The following is a 26883-nucleotide window of genomic DNA, read 5'->3' on the forward strand; positions in this document are numbered from 1 at the left end:
TTTGGTTTATTTTTATTGTTATTACAACGATTATTATGTACATATTTTATTCTGAAATACTTTTCTTTGTGTTAAAAATCTAAGTTTGATTATTTTTTAATTTTTGGTGAGTCCCTTATTTATTTTTCGCAGTCGGTTCAATTTTTTAGTTAAAAATATTTTATATACCTTATGGCGGTTCCGAAGTACACCTTGAACAACATTGTTATGATTGTTTTAGGATCCCATTCTATATCTACGTCTTCTATATATTTTGTTGCCAAATATGTAAAATTCAGATAGGTGCGTAGATCCGAGATATTTGATCAATAATACTAAAAAATTAATTAAATACGCCTGTATCACGATTGTATCGAATGACTAATCGAATAAGTTTTCTGTGGAGTCGTTGCTTGCTGTATTTTCAAGTGAAATTGCAACATCAAACATGGTTTTCTGTGTCCTACTTCTCAAACGCGTAAGAACATCACGTATTGTAACATCAGCAATAAATACACGGCGGAAGGTCTATTGCGTGGGCAACAACAAATGTTTTATTCTGATTCGAACAATATTCGAGTTCAGATGTGCACGCAAACTTTTCGGCGTTGTCGTTTCTCGAAAAACGACGGAATTCGTTTTTGTGCAACGATTTCGGGGGAAGTATCGGTGCGTCCCATAAAGCGTGCGCTACAAATATTTGCAATCGAGCAGAAAAATGTATTACACCTGATTTAAGCAATAACGCTTTCTATCAGGGTCATATACGCAACTATAACAAACCGACTAAATTTATTTTTTTTGGTTAGCTAGAACATTGAGCCTGTCTGTCTATAGAATGGCATTCAGTTTTTTAGATTTTACTAGAGTTATAGATAATTTTCTGATTTTTTATCAGCTTGCTTTTAGGTAATTTTATTCCATTAAAAATGATATCGTCGGCTTGGTTGGCGCGGCAGTAAAGGCGACAGGACGGTCCTCCTACTGTTGCGATAGTTGTGGGTTCGAATTCTGCTGGGGCATGGTCGTAAATTCATGTTTGTGATTGTCCTTAGGCAAGAGTGCAACATCCGACAAGGAAAATTATCCCAGTCACACAAGTAACCAGGGTGGGTAAGACCGGATGTTTTCTGGGATCATTTCTAGATTGGTCACTCGCCAGTCGGTAGGCTTAAAACCGAGGACCGTGGTTCGGAGCCCGTTTTAAACTGTAGGTCCAGTCCAGATAAACCCTCGTTAGTAAAAAGGAGACTTTAAATATTTAAAAGAACACTTATACACGATACCAGTTCGTGTGATTTGGTTCGTTTCAATCGTCTGATTTCATGCAAGTTGTCCAGTAGCTATACTTTTTTACATTGCTGTGATTTAGTAACATTATTTCATATTTTAGTGCGAAATATTCGACAACTTCAGCTCTGCGGTTGTTAATGTTTAATATATGTTTTTTGTCTTTGGATTGTCGTAGTCAATCAACTTCTCATCACCATTTTCAATACACCATAGGAAACTTTTCTTAACTGGTTAGATTTTTTTTCCTTTTAGATCTTATGCAGTTCATATACCCATAGATTCATCAGTTTTAAGTCACCATCGTTAAGCCTCCTAATATTAAAATTACATACAGTGTCATCCTTTTTTATCAACTGTAATTTTTCTGGACTGCTATATTAATTACCGGCTTGACTGGTATAGTTCTTTATTGGGTTATACAATATTTCCTATGAACCATCACGATTATAAACAATCATAAACATAAAGTATGTATATGCACTCTGACAAGATTAGAACTACCCCCTCCATTGTCACGGTTGTAGGTAACACCCTATGGCGTTGACTGACCACTACCGAGCCTTCACTGATACCGGTTTCATAATAAAGAATCAAAGGAAGTACAAGAGTTTGAGGAGCTATTCTATTTTAGTGTCATGAAGAGTTAAATTTTTTTTGAAATTTTTTCCTGAGAAATACTCACCACCAATCATTCAATGTTTAAATACTACGATTTATGACAATTTAATTTTTTTCGTAATTAATTTAATACCTAATCTACTTAATTTTTGAGAAAATTTTATAAGTTTATATAGACAAGGTCTCCTAGCACTGGTTGGCACTACTGGCACTTATTTTTTCGAAAATAGATTTTGAATATCATTCGTGCTTAGTTTATGTATCATTTAAAGCAATAAAATAATGGAAAAAAATTGTTTACAATTAATTTGTCTCTCTTTCCGATCTTGAAGTCATGAATTGTATAGAGACTTAATATAAACCAATTAATATTTCTTCATAACTATCAACACTACAAATATATAACACGACTATCGGTGTAATTAATTGTCCGCCTGCTAATCTATAATCTATTTACATTTTTTTCGGTTGATTTCGAGTTAATTTGGGTGCCATCACAAAATGTTACTACAGGACTTATAGTTATCGTTGTGTGTTTAACTTTGACGTAGTCCGGGCTAAAAAATCTTATTTTGCAAAAACAAATTATCAAAACACATTAATACAATCGCCACGGCTATGCATGAGTGAATCAGATAGAGTGTATACGTTTCATTAACGCTGGTAACCTGTATACAGGGTGTCTCGGATAAAGATATTATTTAATAATTGGTAGTTGTAATAATTAGTACATGAGTACTTAAATTTTACTGTAAACACATTAGAGTCTTCTCAATAAATCTTATATTTACACTTTGCAGACTTTGTTAAATTGTAATTATTTTTCTACGAACTTTTTCACAGATTCTCTATTGAAGTATCTTACCCTTTTTTAATTTTATGTTGATATTTTTGCATTAAAATTGGACAAATAACTTGTTTGTTTATTTCTCCTTCATCTCCACGGATAATTGTCACAATCTTGCAGTTGACATATTAATAATAACTTCAAGCATTTTCATATTCAAGCTGTCAAGCAACATGCTTTTGTTACATAAAAGCATGTTAAATACTTCAGTAACTTTGAGGGTTCAAATAGAATCAAATTTTTCTTGCTATATATTTTATTTACCTAAAGGCAACTGAGGTGTCTCTATTAAATTCTATATACTTCATTTTCACCATTTGGCAGTATATTTAATGACTGACAGTGGTTGTTTAACTTATTTTTCCAATTTTTTTCATTGTCTATATTATGCTTTTTTGCATCTCTATTAATCATCATTTTGCATCATTTGACAAATATTATTGAAATATATTACTTTATATAAATTAATTATCCCAGATGGTTTCCAGTTTTCAGCTATCGTAACAATTCAACAGACGCATTTAAGTAACAGACTTCACCTTCCCTATTTAACAGCCACCATCTTTACCTCGTCTTTCACTAACTCGATAATTATATAATTTGTCAAATTTTGTCGCACCATGGCGCATCCGCCATGTCGACGTAAGGAGGTCCGCCTCCCGTTATTATATAATTATATTTGCACACTCTATATCGCCGAGTTATCTTGTTTATATTTCGTTATTCTAAAACACGATGTATTTCGATTCATGTCGAAAAAATACTGGAAACTGGACGGAACAAAAATAAACTTCGGCCATTATCTCTGGGGAAACATAAATAAACAAACAAATAAAGAAATACGTATGCAGTCTGATTTTTAGAAAGCGCTGGCTCCATTATGATAGCGGGCATCGAGCATATAACACTGATTATTCAACTATTAAGCAGTTATTGTAATCTGTTGATATGCGGAGGGTATTTTTTCAATTATTTGATACTGGTTAAATGGGTCTGTGTTGCAGGAATGTTTGTAGTCAGCACGGGAACTTGGTGTCATAGACAGCGCCCGATATTTCTTGTCTTGGCGTTTCGGTTTGATTCTGTTGTCCTTGATATTTGAACCATTGTATTTAAACTATAAAAGATATACGGGCTAAAATTAAAAATATCTTTTACTTATAAACTTTTTTATTTAAAAACGAAGAAATTGCGAACTGTTGAATTGAACTGCCTATCCAATCTTATTTTAACATAAGTGAGACCTTAAAACCAAAAATAATAATATAATTTTGTGACATTAGTAGTTAGGTTAAATAAGGTTTTTGATTATTTTTATACAACGATTATTATGTACATATTTTATTTTAAAATGATTTTTTTTGTGTTAAAACCCTAAGTTTGATAACTTTTAAATTTTTAGTGAGTTGCTTATTTATTTTTTGAAATCGATTCAGTTTTTTATTACAAATATTTAATTTTTCTCTTTTTAGTATTAGATATTTACTCAATAAATTACACAATTATTTTATTTACTTCAACAACAAAAGAAACACTTCTTGGAACCTTTGCTGATGACACAATTATTATGGCAAAAGATATATCTCTGCCTAGGGCAGTCAACAAAATCTACAAATGGACAAAAGATTGGAAAATTCAACTTAATAGCTCCAAATCTGTCCACGTTAATTTTGCATTAAGGCGAAGTAATAAAAAGTTAATTATATCACTCAATGGATGCCCGATTCCTCAAGCAGAATCAGCAAAATACCTTGGAATCCATCTTGACGGTAGATTAAATTGGAAGCATCACGTTAGACAAAAAGTAAAACACATTAGAACCAAAATAAAACAACTATACTGGTTAGTCGGAAGATACTCTCAACTTGATCTAAAATCAAAGAGGTTGATCTATAATACAATTATAAAGCCAATTTGGACCTATGGGGTGCAAATATGGGGTTGCACTAAAAATGCAAATCAGTTAATCATACAGCGTTGTCAAAACAAGATTCTTCGATTGATTACCAATGCCTATCGCTATGTAACCAATGAAGAACTGCACGATGACCTGGAAATCAAATGGATTTGTGAAGTTGTGCAGGATTTCGCCTTGAAACACGAAAGAAGATTACTAAATCATTCTAACGTGGAAACAATACAACTGCTGGACAGCGCACAGGATGTCAGGAGATTGAAACGAACAAAACCATACGAACTTGTGTGAACATTTAGTGTGTATTGTTAGTGTAAACTATAGCTATAAGTTAATAATTAATAAATAATTATAATTTTATAATTGAGGAATACATACTGATGTATTTTCTCGCACTCGTCTTGCTTGTTAATTAATCCAAGCACATAGGAAAAGTAGTAATAAATTAATTGTAATAATAATAATTAAGATTGTACTAAGCGTATCTAATAAAGATGTTATAAAAAAAATTATTTAATATAACAATGGGTAGGCCAAGTAAAGGTACAGCCCGTATGAGGAAAAATAGGAATAAAGAAACAATGATTGAAAATAAGGAAGGCCTCGGGGTTTGCTACATAGCAGCTTAGGTGATTTGACAAATGTTTTAACTAAACTAGAACAACAAAAAGTTATTGTACCCGCCGGGAATCGAACCCACGACTCTCGGATGGGAGCGCTCTAGCCATTACACGATAGAAACATTTGTCTACAATATTTCTACGAGGTCTTATAAAATTTCGTACGTGCTTTTGAAATCTGAGGGTTTCCCTCGGTGTACATGATGTACAAATGGCAATTTCAACATAACCTAGCCTATTAGAGCAGTAGATATAATCTTTTTCGTGTATGATTTAATTTAGTATAATCTATAGATGACTTTTTTTATCTATAGATATCTGTTGGCCACTGTTGTTTTAAATTATTTATCCACTAATGTATATTGTGTTGAAGGAGACAAATTGAGCAACCTTAATGTTCTGTTTTGGCATCGATAAACTGGATTGTCCGGAATATTATGCTCAATTTGTTACAGTTGTTATTCTTGTAAAAATATTATCTTCACCAAGTGTCACAGTGTTACAAAAAAGCTATTTTTTTGTTACCAGTTGCTGTTGGAACTGTTCGGGTCCTAGATGGGCTATAAGCTCTTATATCGTTGGTATTGAGAATATCTTCCGACTAACCAGTATAGTTCTTTGACTGCTAATAAGCGCTCAATAGCCTAACGTAATGTTTCCAATTTTACCTATCATCGAGAAGGAGGCCGAGGTATTTCGCTGATTCTGCTTGAGCAGTTGGATATCCTTCAAACGACATAATTAGACAGATTTCGAGATATTGAGCTGTATTTTCCAGTCTCTAGTTCATTTGTAGTTTTTATTGCTGTAATTTTTTTATAGCTTTAGGCAGAAATATATCTTTTACCATAATGTGCTTTCAGTAAATATTACAAGTAGTCTTTTGTTGTCAGGATATCAGCAATGTAGGGCGATAAGAGTTGTCCCAAAGACATCACCCGGTGGAACTGCAGCTGTTAAGATCGAAACGACCACATATTCAAAATGTATTCTCATCCTTGAAAAGCATTTTGTCTTTCTTCGAAATACTCAACCATTAATATTAATCAGTTTCCATCGTAACCTCTGTAAATTCCCAAAGTTCAAAACGATAAAAGACTATAAACATATATCCAATTTAAATGTAATTTTGAGCTACAAAGAAAAATAAGTTTAAAAAGCAAAATACACCTTATATTTGTTTTTATTTTGCCAAACATTAATCTTAAGAGGAAGTCAGCAATTTCATTACAAACGACATACATTTGAACGGCTTAAGTTATGGTAAACGGATAACCTGACACATCAAAGATGCGCATAAATAGACGTTACCATCCACCGAAATCACGAACTTTCCCTTTAGCAACGAAAATAATCGCCGAAATTCGTCATCACTCATTGTTTTTTTTCTCTATTTTTTTCAGGATTTACTAACGAGCGAACTGCACAAAATAAAATTGGAACCAGATGTCGGTAGTTATCCGTTGCCATCGTTGTCGACCACGTTGTCTCTACACCCACACGGTAAGTGGTCTATGATTTATTTCCGAAAATGATTAGTTTTTGAGGTCGCACAGTTCACTTTGCGAATAAAATAGTTTTACGACTAATTTCTGTCAAGTGTAAATGAGCATAATTTTTATTGAAACGCCAGTTTCTATATGATTTACTGTCGGGAGGCTTGGAAATACGACAAAGAACAGTAGCTGAATGAACATTGTGACACGTTTTATACATAGTGTTAGTTAACGGTCTTATTATTGTTAGACTAGTTAAATAAGTTAAATTATATAATAAAAGAACTGTTATATTGGAGCATATGTGTATTTTTGATAAACGATCAAGAATTTGAGTACTTAATTTCTTATATATAACTTAATCTAATTAATATAATATAATAAAATTATTTGAAACGTAAGAAAGACCTAATTATACGCCTATTTTATTAATTGTTACTGTAAATATGAATTAGTTTAGAGCGATTTTTATATAAATTCAATACTCTATTGGAAAACATGGAAGTGCAACAGAAAACATCAGCTAAATGAACATTGTTAACTTATAACTGTTATATTGGTTATCAAGAGAAGTGAGGGTAATTAATTACTGAGAGAAAACTGAATGATACTGGAATGTTCAATGCACTCTTATTTTTCAAACACGTTACGTAATGGCTTAATCGAATAAGTATTACTAGGGATATAGCCCTTCCAATAAAACAGCCAGTGCACGTCATAGATTACGTCAAATACCCTGCCAAATTCAGTTTACAAAAATGTAAAATTTGTTTTAAACTTGGAACATTTTCCCTTCTCATCTTGCTGGTTAAAATCTTCTAGTTAACAAGCGACAGAATGTTGTTTAATGCGTCGAAATATGTAACCAAATCAGTCTGTAAATTGAATTTGTGTTGGTACTGTTGTCAAATGTCGACAAAATTATTCAAAACATTAGTGATAATAATTAGAGGTTCCAACCAACAAACCTTGTAAACCAAAATTCTGAGTTATCGGCGATATACGAAGTTTCAAGGTAAAGACGACAAACAAAAATTCAAATATTACTCGTAAGAAATATTAAAAAAATATATCATTATTGATATGTTATAATACTGCAAGCCAAAAGTCCCTAAATGATAATAAGTTTCGTATCTAACACATTTCCGGGCCTAACACATATATGACGCTAGTATTACATTCACCGCTTTTTCAGGTACGACATTTTATGAAATACTACTCATAACTTTGTAATTTATTGTGCCAAGACTGACAATACTTTTCTTATTTTCACAACAATGGATCAAAAACTATTTCGTGTTTTAATTTTACATGCTTCTTGATGGGATAAAATACCGTTCAAGCGAAGCGATGGATTGAAAAGTGTCATATGGACTCTGGTCCATCAGAAACAACAATAAAACGTTGGTTTGCTGACTTTAAATATGGTCGTAGAGACACCGATGATTTAGAACCCAGTGGACGTCCAAATAAGGTGGTAACATCAAAAAAATCAAACAGGTCAATTGAAAAGTCCCCGGCCTGACGCATAGATGGCGCTACTATAATTAAATCCATATGTTTTTTAATTAGCACTAACCCTCAAAAGATACGTGTATAAATATGACAGCTGTCGGATCATTAGTTTGTGAATTATAGCATTTTGAGTGAAGCATGAACTTTTGTTATTGTGAAAAAAATTGATAGAAAGAAATTTCGCGTGTTGATAAAATATTGCTTTTTTAAAGGGAAAAAATACAGTTGAAGCAAAAACTTGGCTTGATGCCGAGTTTCCGGATACTGTCCCAGGAAAATCAACCATCAAGGATTGGTACGCTAAGGTTAGACGTGGTGAAATAAGCACCGGAGACGGTCAACGCAGTGCCTAAAGGAGGTTGTTACCGACGAAAACATTTAAAAAATCAACAAAATGATTTTGAATGACTAAATTGAAATTGAATGCAATAGCAGACATTCCAAAAATATCAACTGAATGTGTACATCATATCATTTGCGAATATTTGGGTATGAGAAAGCTCTGTTCAAAGTGGGTGCCGCGCGAGCTCACTTTTGACCAAAAACAACGACGAGTTGATGTTTCGGAGCAGTGTTTGAAGATGATCAAGCGTAATAAATCCGAGATTTTGCATCGATATGTGACAATGGATGAAACATGGCTTCATCATTTCACTCCGAAGTCCAATCGACAGTCATCGTGGGAAAACGCAACAGTCGGCTGGAAAGGTTATGGCGTCTTTAAGATGCACGTGGAATAATTTTCATTGATTATCTTGAAAAAGGAAGGACTATCAACAGCGATTATTACATAGCGTCATTGGGCCGTTTGAAGGACGAAATCGCCGAATAATGGCCGCATTTGAAGAAAAATAAAGTGCTGCTTCACCAAGACAATGTACCGTGTCACAAGTCATTGAAAACGATGGCAAAAATCCATGAATTGGGCTTCGAATTGCTTCCTCATTCACAGTATTTTCCAGATCTGGGCCCCAGCGACTATTTTCTGTTCTCAGATCTCAATATAATGCTCGCTGCGAAGAAATTTTCGTTAATGTTGAAAGAGGTGATCGCCGAAACTGAGACGTATTTTGAAGCAAAGGACAAATGGTACGACAAAAATGATATCGAAAAGTTGGAGGGTGGCTATAATCAGTGTATCACCCTTGAAGGGAATTATGTTGAATAAAAAAAACTATGGTAGCCCGGGGACTTTTCAAGTGACCTGTTACAAAATCCTTTTGAGTGATCGAAAAGTGAAGTTGCGTGGATTAGCTAACATCGTAAAAATACTAAAAGAACGTGTTGGTTTTATATTGCATGGACATTTGACTATGAAAAAGATCTGTTCAAAGTGTGTGTCGCGTTTGCTCTCTGTTGGTCAAAAACAAGAACGTGTTGATGATTCTGAGCAGTGTTTCGCCATATTTAAACATAATAAATCGGAATTTTTGCGTCGATATATGCCAATGGACGAAACGTGGATCCATCACTTCACTTCGGAATCAAAACGATCGCATCTGAGTGGACAGCAACTGGTGATAAGCCTATTTTGAGACTAAAGATAAATCGTTCTACAAAACTGATATTGAAATGTTAGAGCGGCGCTGAATGATTTTGTAGTTCTTGATAGAGATTAACATACGTTGATCAATAAAACAAATTTTGAACAAAAAAAAAAACATTTTCTTTGTTACACTCGGGACTTTTCAGCCCATATAGAGAGTGTAAAAATCACTCAATTAATGTCACATTACAGAATGTCTAAATATTTTCAGATGTGATGCTCATATTGAATCTCAAAGTGTTAAGTTTTGAAAATATAAAAAACTTTTTTTAATTTCTAGATTAGAATACCCTCTTAATAAAAAGTATTGACGGAAACGCAAGACTTTATCCGTATTTATTTACATTCATAGCAATGTTTTTGTTTATTCGAAAACTAATAGCTGATAGTGTCTAAAAATAAAAATAAAACAAAATATTTTCATAAAGTAAATGTAAATATAAAAGTATCATTAATTTTATTACGGAGACGATTTAAATAGGAAATAATTGTGATTGATTAATTGTATTTTTCAACACGCGTGGCATTGATATAAATAGGCCCCCATAGATTATTATGTTTTTCTAGTAAAACATATAGTATTAGTCGATTTTGGTTATAAACAAATGCTGTTAATCACATTTTCAATGCTAAATAGAAAAAAAATGTGTGTTTATTCTTATATATGACACATACATAATTTTGATGTCTGATGGATGAAAACAAACTTTTTACTTTGATAAATAAATTTGTTGTTTTGAAAATATTAGAGATGAGACATATTAGAGAGATTGTGTCGGCTGGGGAATCACAATTTTTATCCGTTATCTCCATTCTAAGTTGGTTCATTTATTTTTTTGAAAGAAACATGGTTAAACTGTACTGATAATACTATTTTTACAAATATTTTCGGTGGATATTACCTAAATTAATGTTAATGACCATGACGGATCCTCAAAAAGAAAATTCCACCTCGACTACTTTCCGGAAAATTTGAGATATGTTAGTGAATTGTGAACAAAAACAAGTGAATATGAGTAAAAAGGTGCCTCATTGAAAAAAAGAAAAGTTTTTTGGGTGTGCTAGTGAACGTATATTAGATAAAAAATATATATCGTTAATAGTTTATAAATAAAATACGTAAGAACCGAAAGGTTGTCCTAAATATATAACTAGTTTTAAGTTAAAAAAAACAAATTGTATAGTCTATCCAAACAAACAGTGAACATACGCCATCAAGGTGTTTAATGCCGCAATTTGTAAATTCCTTTTAGAATCAGACAATATTTTCCTTCTCATTTTATTCCAGTTAAGATGAGATACAATGCTGCCTGATACATTCGAACATGTAAGCGAATGAGATAAAATGATATAGTAATATGGTTTTTATTGAAAATATTTTAGCGTGTTGCAGTTGCACTGAATATTATTAAGGGATATAATCTTGGATTCACCAAAAAAAAGTCCTTATACGAAGCGGGTAACGAACCAACATCAGTTTTAGGTTAGTTCTATCGGAGATCAAATATATGAAATGTATAAAGACAGTGAGTAGTTTTTTGTATATTAACATAATTTAATATGATTATTTCGGATGAAGCTGTCTGGAAAGTATCTATACATATCTTAGAGCAATGAGATACGGTATTTGAGGCATGTAGAATATCTCTGCGTACTGTTAGGTAATATAGAATTTGTAATATAGAAATGAGGTAAAGATGACCCACGAAGAGGTCTAATGGAACTTTCAGGCGGGACTTTAAAATAATACAATTTTTAAAGCATATAATAAAATCAAGAAAGACTTATTATTTCAATTTGTGTATTTAGATGAAACATAGATACTTCATTATGGGATATTGGGTCACTCATATCAACTCATGATAATAAAGAGTGTTAGCACAATAAAAGTTAATGGAACAAGATAAATGTTGGAATAACTGGTTGGGTATAATTAGTCACAACATTTATTAATAATTCATTGTAGATATATTGTTCTTGTTCTTAGAATTATTGAGTTGGAATGGTTAATAACACTTTTGGTTTGAATGAACTTGATCAGACACATTGAAGAAGAAATTGAGAAAAGATGAACTCGTGAACAAATGTTAGGTCGATTGAAAATTAACAGCTTAGTTAAAATTCACTTGAATTCAAGTTCGTGAATGTGGGATTATGATTCAGTGCTGACAATTTCCAAGACAGGGTGATGACAGTCGAAATAACTAAAGGGGAATAAATATACGATAACTGTAGGAAGTTACCACTACATACAAAACATGTCTATAACTCTGTATCATGGGTGGTGAGGAAAAGAGTTCAATGTAAATATAATAAAACTAACTCTAACCTCTAAGACATCTGACAACCGGACGGCGACCAGCTGTCAGACGTTTGCAAAATTCTTGAAAGCAATAGTGATAAGACGTTTTTAACTCTTACCTATAAATTATTTTGGCTGTATAATTAACTGTAGTTTTTAGATGTAGTATAATGTTAAAGTAAATTATATTTGATAACATTTTTGTTCAATTATTTTATTTAGATTAGAATTTTGTTGTATGTCAAAGCCAAACTGAGTTAAAACTCAGAGTTGATGCGGCAACAATGTTTCGACGTCACAAATATCCACGACGCATTACTAAAAAACTCTGAATAGACTATATGTACCATTTCTCTATTATTTTTTGAACTAAACCTGATTGATAATTTAATTAAGCACATTTTATTATTAGCCGTTGATACCGATTTAATTTTAACTAAAAGATGACTATCGAATCAAAATTACACAAACACGGGTCCTCTTTCCTTGCTCTAACGAGCAAAATAATAATTCGGAGACGCTGATAAGGAGGGTCAGTGATTATCGGCGTCCCGTATCTCTCGTCTTCTAATTTTAGGAGTCATTCCTGTCGTTGAAGCGTGAATTCATGCCGTCAAAAGTCTTTTAGACGATGGCACGACGCGAGAAAATTAATAATCATGAAAAATAATTTTGGTAAACAAGATAATCGCTCGATGGCAATTTGACCGATACGGCGCCCAGTTGTTACACTTGGAACACAGTTCAAAAACATTATAAACATTCTGTCTTATGTCATGTTTGCGCTGAATGAACATTTTCACTAAACTGGTTGTTTGTTTATTTTCGAACGAGAATATTTAAATTCGCACTTGCACTACGTCAAAATAGCTTCGAACTGTTGTAGTGTGTCCTATATTTAACGATTGCACGTGTTTTGACTCTTTATTTTATAATAGGGTTGTCGAAAATATATATCAATGTTTTTTCCAGGCCAAAGATCTTTTTTCTTCCTGTTGGTCAACATTAAATTTAATTTTGCGATATATAGTTGTTTTATAAGGACTGTTGAGATATTTTTTGCTCTTCATATCATTTTTGAATTATCATTATTATTTTGTCTTCTCTATTCAGCGCCCTGGCAATCTGTGTCAAAATGGTAATCCACTCTAAACCGTTTGTTTGATGTACTTTTTTCAGGAGAGAGCTTGCATTTGTGGGCACAGCTTCCATCCTTCTATGTGAATCTGTTGCTGAGACTAAGGATGTCAGACGACTGCAAAAAATCTATACATCCATGCCTATACAAGTTTTGATTGGCTGGAACTGCACATGCGCACTTGTTCTAATCTAGCCTGAGAGCCTGAGATCTTATTTTCAATAGTAAATAAACTATTCTTCTAAATTTAATATTCAGTTTTTCGGTATTCTTCTTAACATGAGCCTTTCAGCATACCTTCGTGTCCAGTATATCATTCCTAAATATTTTGCTGTATTAGTATATGGCACATGAGTATTATTTATATAAGATTGGCAAGACTTATTTAGTCTCATTTAAACTGATTATCCATTGCTTAGTTCAATTATTTACAATTTCATTGCTGCTTTTTTGTGGTCTTTACCAATAACCATTATGGCAGTATCAACAGCAAGTGTAGCTATTGTACAATGTTGCTATTGTAAATAGTACTTGTTAGTCTCTATTACTGACTTCAGTTTTTAATAAGTGGATTTCGAATAATTTGAAAATTACCGGCACTCAGGAGGCCTGTAAGATGACACTTATTTGGCGGCTTTGCGGGTTTAAGCATCTTTATCGTTTCCATCATTTTCTATATCTGAGGTACCTATTTTAATTTAAAAGATGCTTTAATTAAGTATGTAAGTTTTATTATTGTTGTACCTGGAAGCTGCTTCAAAATTTCTCCTGTAATCCAAGAACTTTCTGCAATTTCTTTTTCATTCAGTGTAATAGACCTAACAAATGTTGGTAGTCTTTGTCTTCAATATATTTTTTTGATAACTTGTTTGTTAGATATGCTTAGTACAATTTTAATTATAAATTAATTTATTATTACATTTCATTTGTACTTGGATTAATTCTAATTCTAATTCTTATAATAATTTAAGCTATAGTTTACACTAAAGGAATACACTTTATATAAGTTCGTATGGTTTGGTTCACTTCAATCTTCTGATATCCTGCACATTGTCCAGTAGTTGTATTGCTTCCACATTAGTATGATTTAGTAATCTTCTTTGGAGCTTTAAAGCGAAATCTTTGATAACTTCGCAAATCCATTTGATTTTCATGTCATCCTGAAGTTCTTCGTTGGTTACGTAGCGATATGCATTGATAATTAATCGAATACTTTTGTTTTGACAGCGTTGGATGACTAGTTGATTTGAATTTTTTGTGCTGCCCCATATTTGCACCCGATAGGTCCAAATTGGCTTTATGATTGTCTGATAAATCAATCTCTTTGAATTTAGAACAAGTTGAGAGTATCTTCCAACTAACCAGTTTAATTGTTTTATTTTGGTTCTAATGTGTTTTGCTTCTTGTCTAACATTCATTCATTGAGTGATATAATTAAGTTTTTATTATTTCGCCGCAACGCAAAATTAATATGAACATATTTGGAGCTATTAAGTTGAATTTTCCAATCTTTCGTCCATATGTAGATTTTGTTGACTGCCACTTGTACTTTTTCTTCTGCCTTGGGCAGAGATATGTCGTTTGCCAAAATAATTGTGTCGCCACCAGAGGTTCCAAGTAGTGTTTCTTTTGTTGTCGGGATGTCAGCAGTGTCATCAGAGGTCCTAAAATGCTAACTTGTGGGACTCCAGCCGAAATAGCTTTAAATGTCGAGAAAGCCATTTCCTGTGTAACAATTTGCTCATCTTACAGATTAATCCCAAATGCCAAAACCGATCTAAACCTTGTGAGACATCCAGGAATATTGCAGTATTTCTTTTTCTGAAACGCTTTTTCAATAGCCACAGTTAGTGATTGTTGAGTGGTGATTTCGAAAACTAAAATGGAGGTCTGGTATTATTACAAAAATTTTAACCCATTTAAATATTAGCTTCTGAAATATTTTTGATAATGCAGGTAGCAGTAAAATAGGCCTGTAAGATTTGACTTGTTATGCAGGTTTGTCAGGTTTTTAGAGCATAATTATTTGTTATTCCGCATTTCCGGACTCTAATATATTTAATTTAAAAAATATTGAACATTTTTGTAATATATCGCTGTTTTTCCAGCAAAGTTCATTTTGATAAGCCTAACATACTTTTTCTTTAACTCGCTCTGAATTATTACTGTATTCTGCTTTTCAGCAACAGAAATAAGTTGAAGCAAAATTATTTTTTCTGACGGGGAAACAAATAAATACCTAAAAATCAACCCAATTTTTTGCATCTAAATAATTATAACAGATTTCAAAGTCTGCAAAATCCATTTTTTTCTATATTTCATGTCAAAATTATGCCATTTAAAGAGTCGCATTGATTCTCTGCAAGCGGTTGCAAACAGATCATGTTTCGGATAGGTTTTTAAAAAACATTTTTCAATTAACGAGTATACTTGCGCAGATCTAATATTATTTATTATTATTTTCCTTAGACCCTCTGTATGTTTCTGTTATTTTTATTCTAATGTTTAATTAATGTAATCCAACGCTAACGTGATGTTTTGATCGTGTTTATCGTTTGTTTTATACACATATGTAATATTTGTTTATGCATAATAATCACGAATTATAATTAAAGCGTTCTGAACTAAATTTACATTGAAACGGTCGCTGATAGAACGTCTAAAAGAAGTATCCTTATCAGTCGTATGATAAAATTACGTTTTAGTTTAGTGCAATCAGTGCATCGAACGATTCTCAAATTATCAGTTGATTTTATAGAAATATTGGTTTGAAGATTAATTTAGGAAAATATTAAGTAGTACTGATAGTTTTCGAATATCCGAAAGCAATATTTTGTTGATTATTAATATCGGAGTTATGAATAACAAGTAAATCAATGCCCGCCAAGTAATTGCTTCCACTTATTCTCCAATATATTTACGAATATATTAGGCGCTTGCATATGTTTCGATCGGCGGCATTTTTTTTATGAAAGTGCGAAATACGTAACAATTGTTAAATTTAATAACCAAATTCAAATGTTAAATTAGAAAGTTTTACCGTTTCTCTACATAAAATAACAGTTTTTTCATTTAGTTTATAGATTTATTCAATATATACAGACACTATATTAAGGAACGCTCAAAATTGTATTTTCTACCTTCATTACTTCTCTTGCTTGTTGCGTCAAATCAAATATTATGAAAATCTGAGGAGATTCTGCTCCATCCTATCACAATTATAGATATTGTTCCTGCGAATCTTCTGAATTTATAATTTTTGACAATTTTGGTAATATCTTACTAATAAAAAAGAAGAGTTAAAACATCGTTAAGTGGTCGAAACTTTATTTAATACAGTCTCTTCTTACACTGCACGGGACAGTTTTTCGTTCATTAAAGTTGACAGAAGAAAGGATTATTTACACTTTTACACCAACTGACGATTTTTTTAAAGTCACAGTTTTTGTCTTTAATTTGATCTTAAATTTTATCTATCTAGATCTCTTAAATTTTTAAGTAATCCTTTTTTTTAGTTAAAGTAATTACCAATAAATCGAGCTGTGAAAAACCAGTAACATTTAAAAAAGAGAGTTAAAATGATTGTATTGTATTGTATTCGAAGATAAAACACTGACAGGTTTTTTCCTTTAACCAAACAAAAATCCAAAAGTTATTGCTCTTAAATGTTATAAAATTTCTGTTATGTTCTTGTTGACAATGAAAAATGAATGTGGCGTCAAATTTTTAGTTCTATTAGACCAGATATAACAACCAGATATATATGTTCTGAAACAAGGCAGAGCAAAGTGTTTTTAATAGAATCGCTATTAGAAAGATATATTTTATGTAATAAAGAAATATAAATCTTCATTAATGGTCTTTATCGTTATTAAGAATTCTAATCAGTCAGTTATTTTTATCATTTTAGCATATATTAAGCAACAAAGATCACATACCCAAAAAATAGTTTTTTTTGCACAATACAAAAACAAATGATAACGGTAGTAGACACCCAATATGTTTCAACATCTTCAGATGTCACACCCCTTCTTCTATATTTCTTTATTCTTTACTTTTAGTTAGTGTAATTTTTTGTTAAAATAAAATATCACATAAATTTAAAATAAATTATCAATGATCCTCTCTGAGATTCGAACGGCTATGACTAGATTGACTATGGTTTATTTTTGTTTTGCATATCTGTTTAGTGTTCTAAGTTCATTTTGGCTTCATCAAAACAGTGAGCTAATCTTAATAATCTTAATACGGCACTTCATAATATTTATTATAATAATGTTTATGAATAATAATAATATTTATTAGTAAATAATGTCCAGGCTTAACTTATTTAGTAGTGATGTATATATGTTTAATGTAGTTAATTCTAATATGAAACATCGTTTGTAACATATAAATATTTTCAGATTTGTTTAAATAAAATAAAACATATCGTTCAGTACAGTGTATGCCCTGTTTATGAATTTGTTATCTTTGTATGACGTTTTGTTTCAAACATTGAGAATATTACAGCTTACTTTAGTTTGTTTCTATTGGACTATGATATGTTAGACGGTAATGACACAATAATCTGGAAGGTTCAAGTAACCAGTATTTTCAAGGCAGTAGGGAATTCCAATAGATTGAAATTTAAAAACCAAGCAAAAATTACAACAAATAATAGACCTATAATGGCAATATTTGTAAAATGTATAATTATTTACAGTTAATATTTGTTTTAACAATTATTTTAAAGGATAACATAAAATAAATATATAGATATGTGGTTTATAGCAATTAAATTTCATGCATTTTATAGAAGAATGTTATGTCTTTCAGGTAGAATTTTACATTTGTATACAAATTTGTATCTTAATATACGCGAGTTAGAAATTGAAAAATTCAGTAAAGATTGCCCCAGATTCACAATAGTGACTTGTAATTGTGATGAAACTAGATTAAGATAGATAGTATTGTTATTAGAAAAATGGTTCTTTGGAAAGAATAGCGCCCAATTAGACGGTTTCTTTCAATTCCGATATGGTTATTGTTCATTTACCAATCGATTTCGATATGTGTAAAGATGAAAACATTTTTACTTCAGTTAAAATATTTCATTTCAAGATAAGGAAGTGATCATTTGTTAAATCGGACAAAGCATTAAGGTTACTGCCGGCTTGGTGCCGCAGTGGTAAAGGCGACAAGACGGTCCTCCTACTGTTGCAATAGTCGCAGGTTCGAATCCTGCTGCGGCATGATCGTAAAATCTATATTTGTTATTGTTTACTATTTTTGATAGTCCTAGGCAATTCCGACAAGGAAAGTGATCCCAGTCACGCCAGTAACCAGACTGGGTAAGACCGGATGTCTTCTGGGATGATTTCTAAAGTTGGTCACTAGCCAGTCGGTAGGCTTAATGCCGAGGACCGTGGTTCGGAACCCACGTTAAGCTGTAGGTCCAACCAAAAAATCCAAGAAGTTGACGGTAACGGTACATTTGATACGTTTGAGCCGAGTACTATGCAAAAAACGGTCGGAATACGAGTAAAGACAGAATAATGTTACAGAACCGGTGAAAGCATACTTGGAAACATTATACGAGGATCACTATTTATATTTGGGGAATTGGCAACACTGTTGTCATGTGAGTCCACCTGACGGTTCCATCGTGAAGTTCGACTTTTTTGACGATATACGTACTCAGAAGATTTTCTCGCACGGACGCTATTTGTTTTATATTTTATATTTAGTTGAAAGTTTCGCCTCGGCAAAAAATGAAACTGAATCGTGCAATCGAACATTTTCGTGCGATGATTTTTTACGACTTTTGACGTGGATTATCACAACAAGAGTGCATCAATCAACTTAATTTGACTTTTGGCGATGAAGCTCCATCAAAAACAACCGTGTATTGCTGGTTTAGTGAATTCAATCGTGGTCGTAGTTCGCTGTCCGACAAGTTTCGTGAAGGTCGTCCAAAATCGGTTGTTGTGCCAGGCTCATGTCGATTAGTGCAAAGAAATGCTTAAGAAATTCAATCGCCGTGCTTCGAAAGACGTTCATAAAATCGTGACGAATCATTGATATATTCGTATGAGCCCGAAAGTGAGCAGCAGTCGACTGTATGGGTGTTCCAAGATGAACCATATCCAACAAAAGTTGTTCACGCACGAAGCACTTCAAAGAAAATGGTGGCCTGTTTCTTCGGGAAAACTGGTCATATTGCAACAGTGCCTCTAGAGGATCGTAGAACAGTAAATTCTGATTGGTACACAACCATTTGTTTGCCAGAAGTCTTCGGTGAAATAAGGAAAACAAACAAGAGACGCCGTATTGTTCTTCATCATGACAATGCGAGCTCTCACCTCGGCTCAAACAAAAGACTATTTGAGCAGTCAAAACATCGAATTGACGGGTCATCCGCCGTACAGCCCTGATCTGGCACCCAATGATTGCTTTTAGTTCCCATCTGTAAAGAATAAACTGCGTGGTCAACGATTTTCATCGCCTGAAGAAGCTATTAAAGTGTTAAAAAATCATGTTTTGAAGATACCTCATTCGGAAAGGAATAAATACTTTTAAAATTGGTTTAACTGTATGCAAAAGTATATCGATCATCGTGGCGACTACTTTGAAAAACAATTAAAATATATTCGCAGCTTAACTATTTGTTTTGTTTTCTTATTCCCGAAATATAAATAGTGACCCTCGTAATATCACAAGTATATAGCTTATCAGGCTTTAAACAGGTACTGATACAGGGGATAGACAAAATAACATGCACAATAATAATGCAAAATAACAATAATCTACCGTGCAATATGGTGCATCTTGTTTCATATTGGTAACACTGTTTCTGGGTAAACAAAAGCGATCGGTGAAATGTGTGATCCCTCACATGCTGTTTAACGGCAATTACAGCATTCGCAAGACGTAGTAAAACATCATTAGTGAAGAGGAATAGTAGGCGAAACCCAAAGAACCCGGCAGTAACAGCAGAATTCAACACTCACTTGAGTAATATTGTTTTGACAAAAGTATGAGACATTTGACATCCGTGGGAACATTCCGTTGAAAACTACGAATCTATTCCGCGAAAAATTGCATCTGTTTTAGAATCAAATGCTATCTCAACCCTTTACTAATCACTACATATTGTGTATATGTCAGGTGTTTATATTATTTTGTCTATTCCCTATAGTCAGATTTTGTATTATATTTTTCAACATTCTCTGATCAGAGACCTTTCGATTAAAAGAAACAAAGCAAAAATCTCGCGAATTTATGTATGTGTATTGTCTTTTTTTTTTTCAAATAATTTCAACTAGAATCGATTATGTTACCCAAATTAACCTGGTGCTACCCTCGTGTTCACGTTCCCCTCGCCCCGCCGCCGCCGCCACCCGTACGGCGGAAGAGTCGGATTACCGTGTTGCACGTGAAATCGATCTCGCGATTCGTCGATGTTTCGCGCTCGCCATCCATCGCCCGGGCCCTCCGGCTACCCCGACATCCGATACGAGCGGCGTTGCGCTACTGTTTACGAAGGACACACTCCCAGGGCCAAATTAGGCGGAACGGAATCATCGGGACCCATTAAGCCCTAATTACTAACGTTAATTAGCCCGTGTAGCTTGTTAACGGGGAGGCGGTGGTGAAGAAAATCGTCGGATCGAAGAGGGGAGAGGAAGGAGAGGGCTACTGTAGTTAACGTGTAAAAAGGTATTTTACCAAATATAAATGTGAATTGTTATGAAGGGAATATAGTCCCTCCAAGGTTTTTTCAACGTTTTTATTCACAGAATGTTAATTTGCTTCCTGTGCAACTATTTCATATTTAAGGGGCTATTCTTTCTTAGTTCTCCTTTTTTACCAACGAGGGTTTATCTGGACTGGACCTACAGTTTCACGTGGGCTCCGAACCACGGTCCTCGGTATTAAACCTACCGACTGGCGAGTGACCAACTCAGAAATCATCCCAGGAGACATCCGGTCTTACCCAGCCTGGTTACTAGCATGACTGGTATCATTTTCTTTGTCGGATTTTACACTCTTGCCTAGGACAATCGCAAACATAAATTTACGACCATGCCCCAGCAGGATTCGAACCCGCGACTATCGCAACACTAGGTGGACCGTCCTGTCGTCTTTACCACCTCGCCAACCAAGCCTGCAAGGGTGAATTCTAACTTAGAAATTTGAAGATATGATTTTTTTATATTTTCTATGTCTACACCATTGAATATGCCCTTAAGCGGAGTTTTCAAAATTTAAATTATTTTCGGAGATTTAGCTGTTTTAGTGGCGCGTACGTTATACGTACTATTTTAAAATATTCGGAAATTTATATATTATATTTTTCGTAGCCCAAATTTGGCGAATTTTTAACAAATTTTTGATAAAATAGAAGAATGTATAAAGAGGCTACACCAAATTTCAGTTCGCAGGACTTGGTTGGGATATATCAACCATCTCGAAAAAAATAATTTCGAGAAAAACGAGTTTTCGAAAGGTTTCTTTTTTAAATGCTGCGTCAGCTATATCACCGAGAATAACTTAGATTTAGAAAGAAAATATTTTAGATTAGAAATCCTCTTAAGGGCCTGTTCTTAAAGGCTTACGCTTTCAAAATATGAAAAAAGATTTTTTCAAATTTTTAAACTAGACTACCTATTTAATTAATTGTTTGGTACTATTTTTTCACTGAACTTACTATCTGTGAGATTTTTGCCAACACAATAAAAGCAATCTAAATAAATAATAAATTAAAAACTAATAATAAAGTAAAGTTGAAAATCAAAAGGTACCAGGAATTGGTCAACAAATCACAAAATGTTTGTTATTCAAATTTTTCCCATCAGATTCAAAGTTCGAAATATTATATATAAAGCATCTACTAAGAAAAATGTTTTCCATCATTTTCTATAATTTTCTTTAGCTTTCTGACGACATTCGATTCAGTCAGAAGAAGAATTTACTATGTCTAGTAATTACGCGGAATATCACAAAACTTCCTATTCAGAGTCCAAAAGCATATCCTTCATAATTTTTGCAACGTATTTGTTACACACTATTTGAACTGTGAATCTATTACACATTATGTTACACATTATTGCAGGTTTTTTTTCAACGTCGCTAGACATCTACAATTACAGTTGCTAAAACTGAATGCTGTCTGAAAGTTCTTTGAGAGTTTGTGCTAGATTTTCGTCAAATAAGACTTGCAATTCATTACATTTGAACATTGTTGGCCTTATTTGTTATCCGTTATCCTTTATGTGTCCTTTATCGTTGATGCCAAAGTCGCCATTTATAAGTGGTTGAAAAAATCAATTCGGATAGGTCGAAGCAGCATCTCTATAACTTTCTAAAAGTGTTTGATTTGTTCTTCAAACAAAGAACAAAATTAAGAAACGCCGAACTGAATAATTCAATAATATTAAATATAAAACTATTATTTTATGTATAGAAGTGTCAAAATCATGGTATTTAATAGCTTTATTAGGTTAATAGTTGTTCACATTGATACTTACGCATTATCACTAATAGATATCGTTAATACATTCAAATTATAATCAAGCGTACTTTTTATAGATTTAGAAAAAAATACACCGAATCAAACATATAATCGTTTTAAAATCTTTGTAACATAAACATTTAAAAATGTATATTATATTTTTTCTGTTGAGTTTTCATGTTGTAAAGTCACTTGATTACTCTTTTGCTTCTATAACAATAATAATTTGTTCTTAAACGAAACAACTACATTATACGAAAGCTATTTGTAGTTTGAACCTTGGAAATATCATATGTTGTTAGGCTTATCTAATGTTATACTGACTGTTTTACGTTTCCAATTGGAAGTTTGACTTTTATAATCATAGAAAACTCTTGGGAAAACAACTTTTCACCATTAGGCTCAATATACGAATAGAAAACCTTGTATAGTAATATTTCATGATGCTTTATTTAGCTGGGTTTTATTTGGTTCGTTTAGGTACTATTTTGCACACGAAAGTTGAGCTTCATTTTTAGCATTTATTAGCCAAGTAATCGTTCTGCCATTAATTGCCACTTTTATTATAATACGAAATTTGCTTAAAATAGATAGACGAATTTAAAAAAAAACGTGTCACTCCAACCGCTTCAACCATCTATTGACAAATATTCCCTGCTCCACACTTTGTGGATCGAACCAATGCCCGATTTATTTATTTTGAAGTTTTTCTATCACAACATGTCACCGAAGTTGGTACGTTTCAAAAACAAGGTCAAGCCTGTAACGAGGTTTATCTCGCGGGGGTCACGGGTCACCGGGACAAACAAAACCAACTGGATGACGTAAATGGGACGTCAGTTTTTTTTAATTTCATTTCTCCATGAATCGTATTTTATGTACCAACAAAACAAAGTGTAAAATGTGCGTATGGTTTGCGTTATTGTCTGCTCAAATCAAGCGCGCAATTAAGCATATCCGACGGAAGAAATGTACGAACGTACTGATTTTATCTTTAACTTTGTTCTAGTCGCATAACGTATGTTGCATCCAGGTTTGAGGGTATCCCAGCCTAGAAATCTGAAAACCCGATTTTCCCAATATTTTCAAAGCTGAATCCATTATGAATAAGCCCTTAGAAGGATTATTCAAAATCTAAATTATTTTGGGATATAACAGACTAATTTAAAAGTCTCCGCTCTGACACATAGATGGCGCTAGTAGAGTTAAATCTAAAGGTTTTTTAGTTAGCCCTAACCCTCAAAAGATGCGTGTATAAATTTGACAGCTGTCAGATCATTAGTTAGTGAATTACAGCATTCTGAGTGAATTAACTTTTGTTATTGTGAAAAAAATGGATAAAAAGGAATTTCGCGTGTTGATAAAATATTGCTTTTTGAACGGAAAAAAAAGTTGAAGCAAAAACTTGGCTTGATGTCGAGTTTCCGGTCACTGCCCCAGTTAAATCAACCATCAAGGATTGGTATGCTAAGTTTAGACGTGGTGAAATGAGCACTGAAGACGGTGAACATATACAAAATGATTTTGAATGACCGTAAATTAAAATCAACAATCAATCAACTGAACGTGTAAATCATATCATACGAATATTTGGGTATGAGGCAGTTCTGCGGAAAGTGGGTGCCGCGCGAGCTCTCTTTTGACCAAAAACAACGACGAGTTGATAATTCGGAGCAGTGTTTGAAGATGATCAAGCGTTTTTGTGTCGATACGTTACAATGGATGAAACGTGGCTCCATCATTTCACTCCGAAGTCTAATCGACAGTCATCGATACAGATGTTAAGACTTCTTGAGTATTCCTCACGATTTGATCTATATCGCAGAACTATATGTCTTGAGAAGTAAGAAAGAAAATACAAAAGCATTAACAATTGAGGAATCGCTTGTTATTATTAATCACGATGGTATTAAGTTTGAACCACTGCAATTGCAACAATGAGAGTTTAAGTACCTGTGATTAGTAATATAGTAGAATACCATCTACACCTAATGTAATAAGTCGAATAGGCTAAGCTCAAGAAGCTTCTGCCTCACTAAAATAGTGCGTCAGGAAAAGAGAAAAAACTTAAATCAATACTAGGATACGACTATTTTGGACGCTTACTTGCTCGCCAATCCTTCTTTAGTTTCGAGACTTGGGTAGTGTTGCAGTCAAATATACATAAGCGCTTGAAGTCTTTCAGATTAGATTTCTTAACAAAATGTTATTCAAATAAGATTCGATAATTAGTGCACATTTGAAATACAAATCTAGAAACAGAGATTGCAATGGCGTGTAGATGTTGTTGAATGAATGGTTGCGACCAATCATCAACAGTATGCAGTACCTACTGTGGTGTCGCCATTATAAACTTCACTATTCAGATTCAAATTAAGTGATTGTGTAGCTCTCATGGAATTGTTGTTCTATATTCTGAAACTTTGCAGTCGATCCTTTTAGAATCACTACAGACCACGAAAATATTTCAGTTAAAACAACTCGTAAAAATTAAGTTATGCACCTATTATGTCCGCGAGCTTTTCTGGAAACTGATACTCAACAAACAGAAATAAATATTCAAGAGTGTGTTACTTAAAATAAAGACACTCTCCGCGCTTGACTTGCCTTTGTTTTGTTTCGAAAATACTTAGGCAAAAGATTCGTCTTTATCCCCATCGTTCGCCCTCTCCCCTTGCACCCCCGCTCCGACGGGAAGAGACAATATAAATCCCACTTAATGCCACGTTTATAAATACGTCGCCACATTCAATCGTAACTGTCCGCGATATTTTGCAAATATCTTTCAAAACATCTAATAAAATATCACATATTATTCACGATCAGGTGTGTTTGTGTCAGTAGGAGGGAAGGAGGCTTCGATGCCTCGGTATTGGACATTTTCGATGACATATATAGGCCAGCAAACTTGCCTTACGCAAAAATGTTGTTATTAGTTATCAAAAGTTTTATATACCTATATAGAAAATACTCTCATTATCAAATTTAAAGAAATAAATAGAAACGTTTCTGTTTTACCGTCGATAAATGGATACAAATGACACATAAATCACGAATTGTCTCAATTATGCATGGACTATGGTATTATTTTATATTTATGATACCCTAATGCAACATGTTCCCTATAATCAGATAAGCATTTGTATTCGGGTGGTTGAATAAATGTAAAATGGTAATTTTGTAAAAGATTTTTGTGGTTGAAAACTAACCCTTACTAATGAGTTTTATATTAATTTATGTATTTATATATTATTGCTTGATTGCATATTACACGAAAGCTTTATTTGCATCCCTTTTGTAGGGGATTGGGGACATTTCAAAAGATGAAACAAACAAGATTTTAAAAAGAACATGCTTTATCTTTTATCCACGAAAAAACGATTGCTATCTTATTTACTTAACATGTACTAATTTTTTCCACATAATATATCAGAGGCACCTGGTTTCGATCGCAGTAGTTTGAATCTATAATATCTGTTTTTAAGATAAATCAACTTTGGTAAATGTTTTATGTATAACAAAAATATTTTTAACAAAAAACAACCCAAACAGTTATATTAATTTAAATTTGTTTTGTTGGTAATTTAATTTTTTATATATGTCACAAAATTATATTATTATTTTTGTATTTTTCGGCATCGACTTCAAAATAGTCAGTTGGTGGTAGTTAAAATAATATTGTAAATAGAGAAATAGTTTTAGGTAGGTATTAAGCTAAATTGTGTGTATATAGTAGAATATAAAATATGTTTAGTAGGTAGGTTAAATAAGGTTTTTGTTTATTTTCATTTAGTTACTACAACTATTATTATGTAGATATTTTAATTTAATTTTTTTTGTGTTAAAAATCTAACTCTGCTTAATTTTTATTTTTAGTGAGTTTCTTATTTATTCTTTGAAGTCTGTCCAATTTTTTGTTTAACAATATTTTATTTTTCTCTTTTTTGCGTTAGATATTTACTCAATAAATTATGCAGTTATTTTATTTAATATTACAATGGTAGGCCAAGTAAAGTTGCATCCCGTATAAGGAAAAATAGGCATTAAGAAACAATGATTGAAAATAAGGAACGCCGGGTTCTTGTTCCCGCCGGGAATCGAACGGGCAACCTCCGTTT

General features: G+C 32.9%; 1 protein-coding gene across 1 annotated transcript in view; it reads left to right on the top strand.

Moving 5' to 3' along the window:
* The window catches only part of LOC143202268 (uncharacterized), a 63177-nt gene that overhangs the window by 21199 nt on the left and 15095 nt on the right, over nucleotides 1-26883 (top strand). Inside the window, exon 2 of the mRNA XM_076413624.1 lies at nucleotides 6676-6775. Within this exon, the coding sequence (XP_076269739.1) occupies nucleotides 6676-6775 (100 nt within the window). The remainder of the gene's footprint in view (nucleotides 1-6675; nucleotides 6776-26883) is intronic.

This window comes from Rhynchophorus ferrugineus, unplaced genomic scaffold, assembly GCF_030347505.1.
Source record: "Rhynchophorus ferrugineus isolate W39M unplaced genomic scaffold, kcgeb_rfMv2 rfM9, whole genome shotgun sequence".
Lineage (NCBI taxonomy): Eukaryota > Metazoa > Arthropoda > Insecta > Coleoptera > Curculionidae > Rhynchophorus > Rhynchophorus ferrugineus.